At 37.9% G+C, this 17382-nt stretch overlaps 1 protein-coding gene across 1 annotated transcript; it reads left to right on the plus strand.

The window, feature by feature from the left end:
* Window positions 1-36: 36 nt before the first annotated feature.
* GCK72_011117 (uncharacterized protein) lies at window positions 37-17268 on the plus strand (the record flags this gene model as incomplete). The annotated part of the gene is made up of 19 exons (XM_053728230.1): window positions 37-162; window positions 1324-1512; window positions 3132-3434; window positions 4517-4782; window positions 5932-6399; window positions 7440-7857; window positions 8961-9362; window positions 10190-10352; window positions 10556-10725; window positions 11275-11385; window positions 11437-11625; window positions 12123-12290; window positions 13087-13447; window positions 14395-14636; window positions 14909-15032; window positions 15662-15849; window positions 16259-16377; window positions 17040-17144; window positions 17196-17268. 19 exons carry the CDS (start codon window positions 37-39, stop codon window positions 17266-17268), a joined length of 4185 nt encoding a protein of 1394 aa, XP_053587807.1.
* Window positions 17269-17382: the final 114 nt, after the last annotated feature.

Here is a 17382-nt window from a genome sequence, read left to right on the forward strand (position 1 = left end):
CCAGCTAATTTTCAGAATCACATGCTCTAGTGAGAAATGAGTTCATGGTTACGAAATATACAAGGACAATTGTCTGATTTGGCGAATGAAGTGTTGAATGAGGCGAATGATGTGTTGGCGGAGGCGACGGAAGAGGTTCCAGATCCTGATGGAGAGATTATTGTCAGTTCTTCTTTTTATTTGGCTGAAAATTGCTGAAAAATATACGAAACTTGTAGATCTCAGCGAGTTACATCACTACTGAAAACGCGCTGAAGGTGCGCCAGACAACTTAAAATCGGATATGACAGACCTAAAAATATACAGACAAGCCCAAGGCGCTCCAGACAGTCAGACACTGAAGAAAAAGCGTCAAAGGCGCGCCAGATTCCCTAAATTTCAATGCAGGTAGCGGAGAAGGATTTGGGTTTCTAGATCATCAAATTGAAAGCTTTTAGACTGAAATTCTGCGAAATTGGAGAAAAATTCGATTTACAGACATCAGGACTCTCCAAACACACAGACAGACACGTATTTGGACATCTGGACACACAGATAGACATTAGGACACCCGGAATGACTTTCGGACAGACAGAAACGTGTAATTTCGGATTCTGAGCATTTCGAAATATCAATTTTTCTGAAAAATCTGGAATTTCTTCGATTTTCCTTTTTTTTGTAGAAAAATGATACATTTCACGGCGAAATCTGTATTTTTCCAGGTTTTGGGCTGTTTTTGAGTTTCAAACACACAGATAGACACGTGTTTTGGACATCCGGACGCACAGATGGACAGAAATGATTGAGAAAATAAAAAACCAAATTTTGAGCAAAAATTTATAATTTTTCTAAAAATAAATACAAATTTTGCAAAAAATCTTAGAAAATGACAAAATCGAATGTCTTTTCCACTCAAAATATTCAAAAAGTTGAGTTTTTGTACTGAAAATCATCCAAAAAACGCTATTTATACAGTAGGGCAGACATCCGGACATCCGGAAACACATACAGACTGAAATCTGGACATCCGGATTTACAGACAATCCTTATAGTCTTTAAGGTCTAGAATTCCAATTTTTGTATTTCTAGGCCACCCGAAAAACTATAAAATCCCAATTCTCCGTCAGGTACACTAAAAAATCTGGAATTTTTTCAATTCTTAGAAAATTTTTGCAGAAAAATGATAATTTTCACCGGGAAATCTGAATTTTGGACTGTTTTTTGACTCTCAAACATACAGATAGTCATTTCATTTGGACATCTGGAATGACAGAGAGACAGACAGACGCTCTGAAAGATTTTGAAGTTTTTTCTTTATAAATTCCTTAAAATTCAATTCTTCAGGTAGCGAAGAAGAAATGTGCTGAAGCGGAGAAACAACTGGCAATCGAATCGGCACGAGTTGAATCTCTATCGAATGAGAAGAGCCATTTGGAGCAACAACTCTATGATGCACACGTTGAAATGGACACAATTGGGACGAAACTCAATGGAATGGTCAGGCAGAGAGATGAGGAGATCAAAAAGTTGAAGGTGAGAAGCGTTTCGATGGGAAAAATATGAAAATTTGAAAGATTTCGGCTAGAAAATGCTGAAAAGTTCCATGGTCAATTTACACAATTTTCAATTAAAAAATTGAGTTAAATTGCAAATTTCAGACTAAAAACACCGAAAATATGGTGATTCGTTCAGAATTTTTGTCGAAAAAGGGGGGACATCTGGATGGACAGACAAACAGACAGACAACACAGAAAAAAACCACAAATTTCGGTATAATTTGATCTAAAATCGGTTGAAATGGCCTAGAAACCCGAAATTCTGGATTTCTAGGCCACCTTTTCGCAAAAATTCCCGAGTTTTGAGCCCTATGTTGGTATATTTTGGTGCATTTTGAGATTGGTGGCCTAGAAATCCACAAATTTGGGTTTCTAGGCCACCAATCTCAAAATGCTCGAGAATAATAAAAAAAATTAATAAAAGTTGAAGGTGAGAAGAAGGGAAAACATTTTTGATGAGAAAATAGGGAAAATAAGATGAAAATTTGGAAGATTTCGGCTGAAAAATACTGGAAATCCTCCTGAGAAACTGTAATTTTTACAGGATTTGTCGCCTGAAATTTTATTTTCAGCCAAAAAACTCATTGATCATGTGTTTTTTTTAAACAAAATCCGATTAGGAGGCCTAGAAATAGCGTATTTGGGTTTCTAGGTCATCAAATTGATCGATTTTAGATTGAAATTCTGCACAAAGAGTAATTTGAGACAAAAGTAAATCTGAAATTCGAAAAAACGAGATTTCCAGACATCAGGACTCTCCAGACTCACAGGCAGACATGTATTTGGACATCTGGACACACAGATAGACATTAGGACATCCGGAATGACTTTTGGACAGACAGAAACCTGTAATTTCGTATTCTGAGCAAAAAATGATAAATTTCACCGGGAAATCTTTATTTTTCCATGTTTTGGGCTGTTTTTGAGTCTCCAGACACACAGATAGACACGTGTTGTGGACATCTGGACACACAGATGGACAATGATGATTGCGAAAATAAAAAACCAAATTTTGAGCAAAATTTTTTATTTTTTCTAAAAAATATCCATTTTGACAAAATCGAAGGTCTTTTCCACTGAAAATATTCAAAAAGTAGAGTTTTTGTACTGAAAATCATCCAAAAAAACGCTATTTATACAGTAACCCGGACATCTGGACACACTTATTGATTGAAATCTGGACATTCGGACTTACAGACATCTCGTATTTCTGGGCCACCCGAAAAACTATCGAATCCCAATTATCCGTCACTAAAAAATCTGAAATTTTTTCAATTTTTCGAAACATTTTGTAGAAAAATGATAAATTTATCTATAAATTAAATGATAAAAATGATAATTTAATGGATTTATCGGTCAGAAATTCCTTTCCTTTTTTGGTTATCACACATTTTGTGAAATTTCCAAATTTTCACTGATTTCCAGGTATTTATGGTAAAATCCATAATTTTTGGCTGAAAATTGAATTCAATCAAAATCAGGACGAGAATTTAGCGGAAATTGATGATTTTGGACTTAGTTTTAGTGTTTTAAGACTATTTTTCTTGGATTTTTAGTTGTTTATCGGTTAGAATTTTTCATTTCTGAAATTTGCAGAACCAAATGGAGCAAATGGCAGAGTCCGGTTGGCACGAGACATCACCTCCAGTCTCATTTCCATCAGCGACTGAAGCTGATCAAATAAGAGAACTCCGTCAACAGATAACTCATTGGAAATCAATGGCTGAAAGAGGAGGAGAAGACGGGGAGGAGACGACTATAAGTGTGAGAGAAATGGAGAAGAGAATCGAATCGTTGAGACAACAGAAAGAACACGAAATACAGACAATTGTTGAGAGTCATGCGGATGCGATGGTCGAGATGAGAGAGATGTATGAGGAGAAGTTGAGTGCTATGCAGGTGAGAATGGGGATTCTGAAGAGATTCTGGAGAGTTTCAGATGGGAGAATTGGGATTTTTTGAGTGAAAAATCGACGTTTTTGGAGATTTTTGGTCCAGGACAGTGAAAATTCCAGGAAAAAAGCTTTTTCTTTCAAAAGTGCAAAAGTATGATTTGAAAATGACAGATTTAGATTGAAAAATCATCTGAAAATTGATGAAAAATGGAAGTTTTTTTGTGAAAAACTGTAATTTCAGCCTAAAAATAGCGTATTTGGGTTTCTAGGTCATCAAATTGATAGCAGAATTGGAGTTTTTGAGTGAGAAATTGACTTTTTTTTGGAGATTTTTGATCCAGGAAATTGGAAATTAAACAGAAACCCACAAAAGTCTGGAAAACTTTAGCTGCTGAATGTTCCTGAATTTCCAGACTAAAAAACACCTAGACTCAAAAATCGTGATTTACCGCTAAAGGATAACCAGACACACAATTGAACATGCAAAATATCGGCTTTTGGGTGGAAACTTCGGTTTCTAGACTAGAAACGCTCGATTTTAGGCTAAAATATACGAAAAATGGACATCTGAACATGGAATTATCCATTTTTGGTTAAAATCCTGGATTTTTCGCTCAAAACCTTATTTTATTATTATTGGATTGTAAAATTTTCGACCTAGAATCTCTCAAAAAAAATTCAAGCAAAAAATTTCTGAATTTCTAGAAAACATGAGTTTTTCCTTTCGAAAATGAAGCGATATGATCTTTAAAAATCACATGATGAGTGAGATTTTTGGCTGAAAAAGCGTTTTCAGGAAGCAAAACCTGTAAAAATTACAGTTTTTCGTCGAACAAATGATTTTCCATCTATTGTGCATTATTTTCTTTTTGAGGAGGATATTTTCCATTGAAAATACTCAGAAAGTTGAGTTTTTGTACTGAAATCCATCCAAAAACGCTATTAGGTCGGACATCTAGACATCCGGACTGACAGACAAACCCACATAATCTTAGAGGCCTAGACTTCCATTTTTGCATTTCTAGGCCACCCGAAAAACTATCAACTTCTCCCAATTCACCGTAATTTTCAGTCTGAAAATTTCAGATTCTCCCTTACAACGCCTCGTCGTCGACATCGAATGCGGACACTCTCGACGCGGTTCTTCTGGAAAAAGATGAATTAATGGGAGTGAAGTCATCGACGAGAAGTACAAACGGAAGTGACGGAGAAGCCGCAGTTGTCGTTGATCTCGGAGCACACGACGATCTAGTGGATGAGAGAATCAGACAAATGGAGGCGGAGTTAGAGAGAGCGAGAGACGAGAAGGAGGAGATTCAGACGGCGTTGACGAGACAAGTGGAGACGTTACAGTGAGTAGTTGAATAAGGGAAAATGGTGAAAAACTGAGAAAAAACACTCTTTTTTTACTAGAAAAACAGCAAAAAATAAAGAAAATTTATCGAAAAATGCAAAAAATTGAGTTTTGGACATAGAAAAATCCACGAAAGTCGGCTAAAATTTTGTCAACAATGAGTCAGTGGCCTAGAAACCCGAATTTCTGGATTTTTAGGCCACCTTTTCGCAAAAATTCCCGAGTTTTGAGACCCATATTGCTATATTCTCGAGCATTCTGAGACTGGGGCCTAGAAATCCGCCAATTTGGGTTTCTAGGCCACCAATCTCAAAATACTGGAGAATATTGCAATATGGGAATTTTTGCGAAAAGCTGACCTAGAAATCCAAAATTTCGGGTTTCTAGGCCACGGACTGATTTCTAACCAGATTTTGAGTAGAGTGTCGAATGTTTCTAGACATCCGGACATCTGGACAGACAGACAGACAGAAAATAACACTAATCTGGACATTTGGACACACAGGCAGACATCTGGACATCTGGATAGACAGAAAGAAAATAGAAATTGAGGTTTCTAGACAGGATGAAATTTGCTGACATCCGGACATCCGAACAGACAGGCAGACATCCGGACTGACAATTCTACAGACAGACGCTTTGCGGACATCTGGATGTACAGACACCCAGACATACATCTGGATATCCGGACGAACAAACACACAGACGTTTCTATTCGATTTTAATAGTTTTTCGACCCGAAATTGTCAGAAATCACTCAAAATCGTTCGGACACACAGACAGACGAGAGTCAAAATCCAAAGAGAGTCAAAATACAAAGCTTTTCTGGGAAAATTCCGAAATTATACACTAAACACTCGGTTTTGGCGGCAAAATCGCAATTTTAAACTCAAAATTCATCAAAAAATGACAAAAATGGGAAATAGGATAAAATCTATTTGAAGGCATACTCACAGACAGACATCTCAGCAATCAAAAACTCCAAAATTCTAGATTTTTGGTTTAAAAAAACCGTTTTTTGACTGAGAATCTGTGAAAAAAAAGACATTTTTGATACTTTTTTGACTAGAAAAAGTAATTTCTGACATCTGGACACACAGACAGATCCATTTTTCCCATCGTTCCCATCAATCTATAATTTTTGCAGAGAACAAAACCAGGAGCTGGCGAGTGCTTATACCGAACTGAACACAGATTTCGAGGCATTCAAACAGCAGAATACGGTAACTGTCAACGCGAATACAGATCTGAATCGACGAATCGATTCGTTGAAAGCGAATTTGATTGAATACGAAGAGAGATACGAAATGTGTAAAAAGGAAAACGCGGATACTGTAGCCCAGTTGGAGAAGTTATCAGGAGATTTCGTTAGATTAAGAGCAGGAGTTGCAAATGTTAGTCAGAGGAGAGAAGATTGTGATGTTCTGGTGAATGAAGAAGTGGAGAAGTTGAGACATGCATTGGATGAATCGAGAGGAGAAAGGGAACGACTTCGAGAGGATGTACAGAAATTCCAAGTGGCTGTTGGAGAGATTGATGTCGAATTGGAGAAGTTGAGAGGGGCTAATAGGCAGTTGTTGGCTGAGAATAATGCGTTGACCGAGAACTTGTCTAGGTTGGTTTGAATGTGGGAAATCGCTGAAAATTGAAGAAAAATGACTGAAAAATCAGGGATGTGCCTATGGAGGCGCTTTGGCCGCTGAAAGAATTCAAAGTGGGCGAAAATGCTACGAGAGAGAGTGTACAAAATCGAGAGAGTGTGTCTGCGTCTCTACAAATCGCACACTCTCTCTCGCCGCATTTTCGAATTTTGGCTAGAAATCCGAGGCGCTCAACGCCACCCGGGTACATACCTGTGAAAAATCGGATGAAAATCTCTAGATAACTGAAAAATTTGGAGAAAATAGCCAAAAAATAGTCGTATGTCGCTGAAAATCCGATCAAAATAGCTTAAAATAGTCTAAAATCGCTAAAATTTGAAGACAAATGACTGAAATTCCACAAAAACTTTAAAAATTCCATAAAAATCGGCTAAAAATACTTGATTTTCACCGATTTTGTTATGGAAAAAGAAAAAAAGTGATTTCAGTCAGAAACCGATAAAAAACGCTGAAAATGTGCAATTTTCGAATTTCATGTTGTCTGTTTGTGTGTCATGGTGTCCCGATGTCCAAATGTCATAGACGGGACATCCGGACATCGGGACGCACAGACAATCTCAAAATTCAGAAGCAGGTATGTGCCCGGGTGGCGTTGAGCGCCTCGCATTTTCAGCCGAAATTTGAAAATGCGACGAGAAAGAGTGTGCGAAATGGAGAGACGCAGACACACTCTCTCGATTTTACACACTCTCTCTCGTCGCATTTTCGCCCACTTTGAAATCTTTCAGCGCCCAAAGCGCCTCCATAGGCACATCCCTGTTCAGAAGAGCTATTTTTCTAATCGAAATTGTCAGAAATTCCTCAAAATCATTTCATCTGGACACACAGACAGAGATAATTTTTTAAAGGTGTAGATTGCATCAGTTTTGAGTATTTTTCTCGGTTTTTTAATGAAATTATGGTTAAAAACAGCGAAATTTAACTCAAAATGATTGAATTCTGTCAAAACTGTATACCCGAATGTCCACTAATCGATTCCCCGAAGTATTTGCAGATACGACATGACAATGAAGGAAATCATATCGTCGTCGGAAGAAGACATTGGGAAATTCCGTGAGCAATTCAAAGAGATTCAAGATAATCACAGTCAGCAACGAGAGGTAATGACGGCTGAAAACAACGCGTTGAGAGAGGAAACCGAGGCAATTAAACGGCAAAGAGACATCTTGATGGAAGAGAGTGCCCTTCTAAAAGAGGTAAACGAGAAGTTGAAGCATAAAACGACGGCGGAGGAGGAGAAGAACAAATTGCTCCAAGAGAAATCAGATCTCCTTCAACAGTGTTTGGAGAAGGAAAAAGCGGAACGACATCAGGAGAATCTGGAGAACGAAGAGGCCAGAAGGCGGAGAGAGGAGGAGATTGTCCAGGCGGGAAGTGATGGGAATCTCGAGAGTGAGAATCAAGTGTTGAAGGTATTTACGGGGTGTCGATTTACGAGAGTTTACTGTAACTTATGTAGATTTGTGAGGTTATGGAGGAGATTTACGGGGTGTCGATTTACGAGACATTCAGGCATAGAAATCCGGACATCTGGATACACAGACGAATCAGCGAACATTGTTTTAAAACGCGTCAAAGGCGCGCTAGACACTAGAAAATGCGCAAAACCCGTGAAAAATGGTCAAAAACGCATGAATTTGGATCAAAACGCGTCTGAGGCGCCCCAGATTCCTTAAAAATAGCACCAATCTTGAACGCGCTGAAGGCACCCCAGACACCTCAAAAAAAAAACGATAATTTGGCTTAAAACGCGCCTCGGGCGCCCCAGATATATTTTTTCTTGAATTTTCTCAAAATTCAGAAATTCTAAGTTACTAATCTCGATTTTCATAATTTTTTGACCCGAAATTGACAGAAGTCACTCAAAATCGTTGGACACACAGACACACAGACAGAGAGTCAAAACCTAAGTTTTTGTAGGAAAATTCCAAAATTCTGGACTAAAAACTCGGTTTTGGTGAGAAAAATCGCAATTTTTAGCTCAAAAATTGTATTTTTATCAATAACTATGTCGAAAAATTGGAAATCGGCTGAAATCGATTTGAAGACATATGGACAGACAGACAGACTGACAACTTGAGGTTTTCAAAACGAAAAACCGGATTTTCGCGCTGAAACGTTGGTTTTCGGGCGAATTTTCTGTAAAAATTGCAATTTAAGTTTGAAAATCCGAAATTCTGGACTAAAAAAAATGGTTTTTGATCAGGTTATATTGAAAAATCGCAATTTTTAGCTGAAAATTGACGTTTTCAGCCAAAACTTGATTGGATGTGAACTAGATTTTGTGTGAATTTACGGAAGGGTTAGATACCCTAATTTATGATATATAAATGTAGATTTGCGAGCTGAACATCGAGCCATTTTAGCTGAAAACGAAGACGTTTGAATATCCGGAGTACAATTCTGGAAATTTCTGTTTATTCTGGATTTGAGAGAAAAAATTATGAAAAAATAGAGAAATTTCAGTCAGAAATCTATAAAAACGCTGAAAATGTTTAATTTTCTGAAATTTCAGCTTCAACTCAAAGAAGCTCTGAGTGCGAACACGGAGAAGACAGACGAATGCGAGAAATTGCATATCGAGAATCGGAATTTGGAGCGAGAAGTGGATCTCCGTCAGAGTTGTGTCGATGAAATGATTGCTCAGACGAATACATTACAAATGCAACAGGAGAATATGTCGACTGCGAACAAGGGATATCAATTACAGATTCTGGCAAACGAGAGACAAATTGTGCAATTGGAAGAGAAATTGGCAGAAGAGACGCAGAGAAATGAGGAGAATGAGAAGAAAGTGAAACGGTTGGAAGAGGTGATTGTCGGAGATTTTATGGAGAAAAGAGAGGAGAGCACTTCGGATGATGGGAAGATCAGGGATGAAGTTGGCACGTTGAAAAGATATTGTGCTGAGTTACAGGTGAGATTTTGGCTGAAAATTAAGTCATTTTGGACTATTTTGAGTCATTTTTTGGCTGAATGTTGAGCCATTTTGGCTCAAATTTGAACCAATTCGGCTGATATGGAGCTATTTTGACTGAAATTGATCCAATCTGGGCTATTTTGGCTGAAAATTGAGCTATTTTGACCCATTTTTGCAGGAAACTTAGTCATTTTGGACTATTTTGGCTGAAAATTAAGCCATTTTGAATCTTTTTCGCTGAAAATTGACCTATTTGACCTATTTCGAGCCATTTTGGCTAAAAATTGAACCTTTTTGGCTGAAAATTGAGTAATTTTGACTGAAAAGCCATTTTGGCTGGAAATGGAGCCATTTTGGTTGAAAATGGAGCCATTTTGAGCTATTTTCGCTGAAAATTGAGCCATTTTGAATCTTTTTCGCTGAAAATTGACCTATTTCGAGCCATATTGGCTAAAAATTGAACCTTTTTTGCTGAAAATTGAGTAATTTTGACTGAAAAGTGAGCCATTTTGGCTGAGAATGGAGCCAGTTTGGTTGAAAATGGAGCCATTTTGGATCATTCAGGAAGAAAATTGAGCCAATTTTGCTGAAAATTGTGGAATTTTGGGCCACTTTGGCTGAAAATTGAGTCATTTTGAGCCAAAACCATGTGAAGACATCTGGACACGCAGACACACTGACAAAGAGTCAAAAACCTGAGTTTTTGTAGGAAAATTCCGAAATTCTCAACTAAAGACTCAGTTTTGATCGCAAAATCGCAATTTTCCTTCAAAAATTTCGGATTTTGACAACAAAAAAACGACGAAAAATTGGAATTTTTGCAGTCAAAATTGTCTGAAACCGAAGAGGAGCTGAAAATAGTGAAAGAGCTGAAAGTGGAAGAGAGTAACGAGGCAGCACAAATGAGAAAAGCACTCGAGAAGGAGCTATTTGAAGCGGAGGAAGTGGACAGAGGACTGTTGGAGGGAATCGAGAAACGAGTGAAAGGTGAGAAATTTGGATGAAATTGATGGATTTTGGAAGATCTTGGGCTAATTTTAGTCGAAAAAATCGTGAAATTCATAGTTTGTGACCTACTTTACATCATTTTAGTCGAAAAAATGAAGAAAATCATTGTTTTTAACTGATTTTAGACCATTTTTAACATAAAAATCATAGTTTTTGCTTCAAAAATCCTCAAAAAGTTGCAGATATGGAAGAGCAATTGGAGGCGAAAGTGAAGGCGTTGGAGACGGCTGAAACTGAGAAATCGGAATTGGAGAAACGAGTTGAGGAGATGAGAGAACAGATTGAGGAGTTGGAATCACTTAGAACGGAGAGAAATCAATTGAATGAGAAAGTAGCTGAGTTGATTCAATCGGTAAGGAATTAATTGTCTGTCTGTGTGTCCAGAAGCAACGTCCGGATGTCCGAGTGTCTGTGTGTCCGTTCATCCGGATGTCCACTAAAAGATACGACGTCTTATACCTGAAACTCCTCTCGGAAATTTGATTTTAAGAGCTGAAAATTTTTTTTTTTAAACCTTTAATTCTGAAAATTTTACTGAAAATCGCGACGTCTCGTCGTCAGACTTTTCAAACTTTGACACGTGACAAGTCTGCTGGACGTGTCTGTCTGTGTTTCCAAGTGTTCCAATGTCCAGATGTCCGGTCATTTCTGACATACTTCAGCTAGAATCGATTGGTATCCGTCTGTATGTCCGGATGTCCTTTTCGAAAAGATTTTTAAAGGAATCCGAGGTGAAATTCGAGTTTTTCCAAGGATTTTGAGCATTTAGGTGTCTGTCTAGGCGTCCGAAATGTCGCGATGTTCGCCAGTTTGCCTGAAACTCTATGTCTAGATCCTTCCAAATTCAACATTTTTTCTGTCTGTCTGTGTATCCATATATCCCGATGTCTCACTTTTCCAGCAAACTCAACTGACCGACTCTCTTGCTCAATCTGACATTGTCGCCCTATTAGGTGTTGAAGAGCTTCGATCCACTCTAACAGCGCTGAAAATCGAGAATGAGGAGTTGAAAGTGAGAAATTTTGAAATTTTCAGCCAAAAATTCTGAATTTTCTGATTCCAGACTTCCAAAATAGAGGAATTGACGACGATGGAACAACTGCGTGCCCAGTATACAGTACTCCATGAAGAGACGAACGAATTGAAGGGAACTGCGAAGATGCAACAGGAAGAGTACTTGAAAGCTCTATCGGGGGTTGACGAGCTTCGGACGGAAATTCAGAAGCTGAAATTGGAGAATTTAGAGTTGAAAGTAAGGGAAACTGGAGGAATAATCTGAAAATTGTCTGTCTGTGTGACTAGAAGAATCGCCCGGATGTCCAGATGTAGCCCCAGTCTAGTTTGAATTCCTCCAAGTGTCTGTATGTGTGTCCAGAAGCGACCTCCGGATGTCCGGATGTCAATTTTCTCATATTTTTTGGGAGTTTTTCACCGAAATTTCAAGATTCTCTCAACTTTTCTGTCAATCCGAATGTCCTAAAATTGTTTAATAATGTTAATGACACATAACTGTCTGAAAACAGACTCACAAGGACATACGGACAAACCGATCAATCAGGACAGTTTCATGGTTATTTCCATTGTTTTGACTGGCTAAATAGTTCTGAACTTGGAAACTAGACATACGGTTGGACACAGAAATCTGTAAACTGAAACTTCTAGAAGCTCTGATAAGATTTTCCCCCGATTTTCAGCCAAAATCATCCCGAATCGCTTTTTACTACCCAATTCTATATATTTTTATTCCAGACCGCTCATTCCTCGACTGAAACTGACTCCACGACAGTCGAAGAACTGCGTGCTGCAATTACAGCTCTGCAAGTTGAAAATGAGCATTTGAAGGGAGTTGCGAAGACACAATACGATGAGAATCAATCGGAGATTCAGAAGCTGAAATCGGAGAATCAGGAGTTGAAGGTAAGGGAGGAAATGAGAGTTTTGATGCCGATAAGTGTGAAAAAATGGAATTTTTGAGTGAAAATTTGAAATTTTCAATCAGAAAACGATTCCAGACATCCGATTTCAGACATCTGGACATCTGGACGCATTTCATTTTCACCGATTTTGTGGCTGAAAAGCTGTCTGAAATTAGATAGAAACCTTTTAACCTGGATTTGAAATAGGAAAATTATGAAAAAATCAAAAAATTTCAGGCAGAAACCTACAAAAACGCTGAAAATGTGCAATTTTCGAACTTCATGATGTCTGTTTGTGTGTCCTGGTGTCCCGATGTCCAAATGTCATAGACGGGACATCCGGACATCTAGACACACAGACAACATAAAAATTCAGAGTGTTTCGACTCGAAATTGTCAGAAATTCCTCAAAATCATTTCATCTGGACACACAGACAGAGATAATTTTTTAAGATGTGTAGATTGTATCAGTTTTGAGTCTTTTTTCACGGTTTTTGAATGAAATTAGGGCTAAAAGCAGCGAATTTCAACTCAAAATGATTGAATTCTGGCGTTTTCTAATCTTTTTTATGAAAAGAACAGAAATTCCATTTATCTGAACTTCTGGGCACACAGACAGACCGTTTCTGAGTTTCTTGCTATAATCCGGACATTCGGACAGACAGATATACAAAAATTATCAAATTCCAAGATTTAGATCACTTTTATGAGGTTTTTGGCCTGAAATGGAAATTTTGATATGATTTCCCCCCGATTTTCAGCCAAGATCACCCAATTCTATATATTTTTAATTTCAGACCACCCAATCCTCGACTGAAACTGACTCCGTGACAATCGAAGAACTCCGTGCTGCAATTACAGCTCTGCAAGCTGAAAATGAGCATTTGAAGGGAGTTGCGAAGACTCAATACGATGAGAATGTGAAATATTATGAACAATTTCAAGCGATGGCTACTCATAATCAACAGATTCAGGATCAATTGAATCAAAATAATCAGGAGAATGAGAAGAGAGCGAAAGAATTACAGAGACTCAGAGAGCATTTAATGATTGTTGAGGAGAATTCGACGAGAGAAGCCGTCGAAGCGGAGCAAAGAGAGACTGAGTTGAGAGAGAGAATCAAGGGATTGGAGGCGAGAGGACATCAAGTCGAGGAAGGTTTGTTATGGGGGGAAATTATGGAAAATAGGCTGAAAATCAGTTAAAAACAGTAGAAATTAGAGGAAAATCGGCGAAAAATGGTAGAAATCGGACAAAAATCGCTTAAAAACCGTCTAAATTAGATATCATAAGACATCCGGACAGACAGACAACGCTACAGACAAATTTTTGTGTGAAACGGATATCTGGACTTCCGGATATACTGATAGAAGAGAAATTTGGGAAAATCCGGAGAAATAGGTCGAATTTGGACATCCGGACAGACAGACAGACAGATAGATGGGCGGAATTGGGACATCCGGACTCGCAAAGCTACATACCGATGAAAGAAGGATAATACGAAAAGTGACCTCCGGACATCTGGATATACAGACAGATAGACACATAATCTGGACATCCGGACAGACAGAAATAAGGATATTTGGACGTATGTGCGGACTGACAGACACACAGACAGACTAACGGACATCTGGATTGCTAGAAACATGGACAGCCATGAGATGTATTTTGAAATAGATGAAAAATCTGAAATTTTGAAAAAATTTCAACAAAAAAAATCTGATATCAGGACATCCGGACGCACAGACAGACAATTCTTTGGACATCCGGGCATTCGGGTACAGAAATACTTACAGCATGTCTGTAGATTATAGAATGTCTGTATCCAAATATCCGGATGTCCAAAAAAATGTCTGTCTGTGCGTCCGAATATCCTGATATCGTTTTTCAGCGGGTTTCGCTTGGATTTTCCCCAAAATTTTTATTAAAAAAACGATTTTTCTCACGAAAATCCCCTTTTTTCGGTCTATTTCACAACGAAGCTCATGTCTGTCCAAGTTTCTGTCAATATATTTCGGTCATTTTTCTTGTGGAAATGTTCGATTTTTCCCCCGAAAATCACTCCTTTTTACTCATTTTTCCTCCCAAAATTCTTCATTTTCCAGGCGCCACAGAGACGAATCAACAGTATCAAGTACAGATAGCCTCACTGACTTCCCAGCTGGAATCTCTTCAAAAAACGGCGAATCAATGGGAAGGAAAGTATAAGAATGAGCAGAAAACGAGAGAACAGACCCAAGAAGCACTGACAAGTCTCCAGAATGTTGTCAGAGAACTCTCCGTTGATCACGAGAGAGACGCAGCAACTGCGAGTCATCGAAATCTCGAATTACAGACGTTGATTGGGGTGAGTCTGAGGGAGAAATCGATGAATTTTGATGAGTAAAACGCTGAAAATCTTGAATTTTTGAGTCTAAAACTGGAAAAAGTAATGAAATTCGCTAATTTTCAGTCCAAAATCGTAATTTTCAGGTTAACAATCTCATTTTCAGTCAAAAATTCACATTTTTCAGTCTAAAATCTCAATTTTCAGTATAAAAAATCTCATTTTACAGTCCAAAAATCGCAATTTTCAATTCAAAAAACAAAATTTTCAAGTTAACAATCTCATTTTTTCAGTCCCTAAACGAGGAAATCGCTCAAATCCGTGAGGAAATGGACCGTCAATCGATTGGAAGACAGGCGGCTGAAGAAGAATCAGAGAGACGACAGTTACAGTTGGATTCTAAACAGAAAATTATTGGTAAGCTATTTGTCTGTCTGTGTATCTGTCCAGCCAGATCAGAAAAAACTTTTTTCCAAAAATTTTTGACCGAAAAACCAAAAATAAAAAAAAAATGTCTGAAAATGAGTTTTTCGGAGGTAAAAATATTGAATTGCTATGAAAACTGAAAGTATGACTCCCAGCAACTTGTTTTTGAGTACTAAATTAGAAAAAAATACTGGAAAAATCGAAAAAATCACTTTTTTGCTTTTTGATTTTTGAAAATTTCAGCAAAAAAATATCAAAATTTTTTCGAATTTTGTGCTCAAAAACAGGTATCTAATGGGGTCTTTCTTTGAAATACTTAGTTATCATACAAATTCAAGATTTTTGAATCCGAAAAACTCATTTTCAGACAGTTTTCTTGAAATTTTTTTTTGTTTTTCGGTTTTTGGGTCAAAAATTTTTGTACAGCCCTGATCTACAACTAAATTGAATCTTCATAAGCCCATCGTAAATCAACCCAAGGGTCCGTAAATCGACACTAGCTGTGTAAATCCACAGTTAGACCTTGTAAAATATACCCACTGCTCGTAAATTTACATTTTCGTAAAATTTTTTGGAAAAAAATGTTGCACAGCACTTGTCCAGATGTCCATTTCTTTCAGAAGACCTCGAAAATCAGATCGAAGAACTCCGTTCGAAGCCGAAGAAGCCGACTGAATCATATCGTATCGATGATTCGACTCTCCGTCAACTATTCCTCACTTATTTCATGTCGGATGCCACGAAACGGCCAGATATCGCCCTTCTTCTCGCGAATATCCTAGAGTACCCACCTGATGAAATGGATAAGGTGAGAATGAGCTAAAAATCCGGAGATTTTCAGACAAAAATGAGATTTTTGATCCGAATTCTGAGAAAAATCTTGAAATTTTAACCGAAATTCTGGTTTCCAATGGAAAAATGCGCTTTCTCACTGAAAAATTCTGAATTTTCAGCCAAAATAACAGATTTCAGGTCAAAATCAAGGTTTTTTGTTGAAAAATCTATTAATTTCAGCCGAGTATTTGGTCGTTTTTAGTCTGAAATTGCTTTTTTTTTCTCGAAATTTTAGAATTTTGACTTGAAATCGTCAGTTTTGTGTGAAACTTTGAAATTTTCAACGGGAAATGTTGTTTCTGAAAAAAAAATGACCAAGAAACTTAACTTTTTTTTTTTTTTAATTTTTTCCACAAAAAATCTAATTTCCTTTCTATTTTCAGTTCAAATCGGCAGTCCGTCAATCATTCGGACAGTCGACGTCTTCTCTCTTCTGGGGATCGTCACGGTCATCGCCTGGACCGTCGTCCACTTCTGGATCGATTGCTGATCAATTCATACGGTAAGAAATGGATGGATGGACATCCGGACACTTCAGATATACAGAAGAAATGAACATTCTGGAAATTTTGGTCTAAAATAACCGAAATACGAAAAAAGATTGACATGCGGACATCCGGACACACAGACATCTGGACATCCGGGTGTTGCATCTGGACACACAGACAGACATTTGGAATGATAGATTTACTGAAAAATATCAGAAATTCTCCAAAATTTCTGTCAAAAACCACCAAAAATACGAGAAAATTAAGATCCGGACATCCGGACACTCTCCGACACACAGAGAGACACTTGGGGGATTTTGACTAGGCAGAAGTTCCTCTGATGCTATAAGACGTGAAAATCAGAAAATATTGAAATTTTGCTCAAAAATCACCAAAAATACGAGAAATTTGACATCCGGACATCCGGAAACCTTCCGACACACAGACACACCTTCACAGACATCTGGACATCCGGACATTCCAGACAGACACACAGACAGACATTCGGACTAACATATATACAGAAGAAAAGAAAATTCTAGAAATTTGGGTGAAATATAACCCAAAAACGACAAAATTGACAAAAAGAGTAAAAATTCTGGAAAGTTCGGACTTCCGGACATCCGGACACTCTCCGACACACAGACAGACAATTCAATCCCATAAATCTTTTCAGATTCCTCGAAACAGAATCCGAATCGTCTCGAACTGCTCCACATCTTCCGTTGAGAACTCAAAATGAGCCACCGCCACGAATGTCGATGGACTCCAGCTCACAGAGGTTTTTTTTGATGATTTCTGAAGTATTTTCAGCCAAATTTCATATTTTCAGATCACCGAATCCACCCAACAATCAAGCGTCCGCCTCTTCATCGGCCGCCGCACTCGATTCGTTGCTTCGATAATCAATTTTTTTCATAAAAAGTAGATTTTTAACTCCCCGAAATATAAGAATTACTGGTGTACCTCCTCCTCTGAATTTACTATTCATATCCCCCCATATTGTCGCAACAAAAAAG

This window comes from Caenorhabditis remanei, chromosome III (genome assembly GCF_010183535.1).
Source record: "Caenorhabditis remanei strain PX506 chromosome III, whole genome shotgun sequence".
NCBI lineage: Eukaryota > Metazoa > Nematoda > Chromadorea > Rhabditida > Rhabditidae > Caenorhabditis > Caenorhabditis remanei.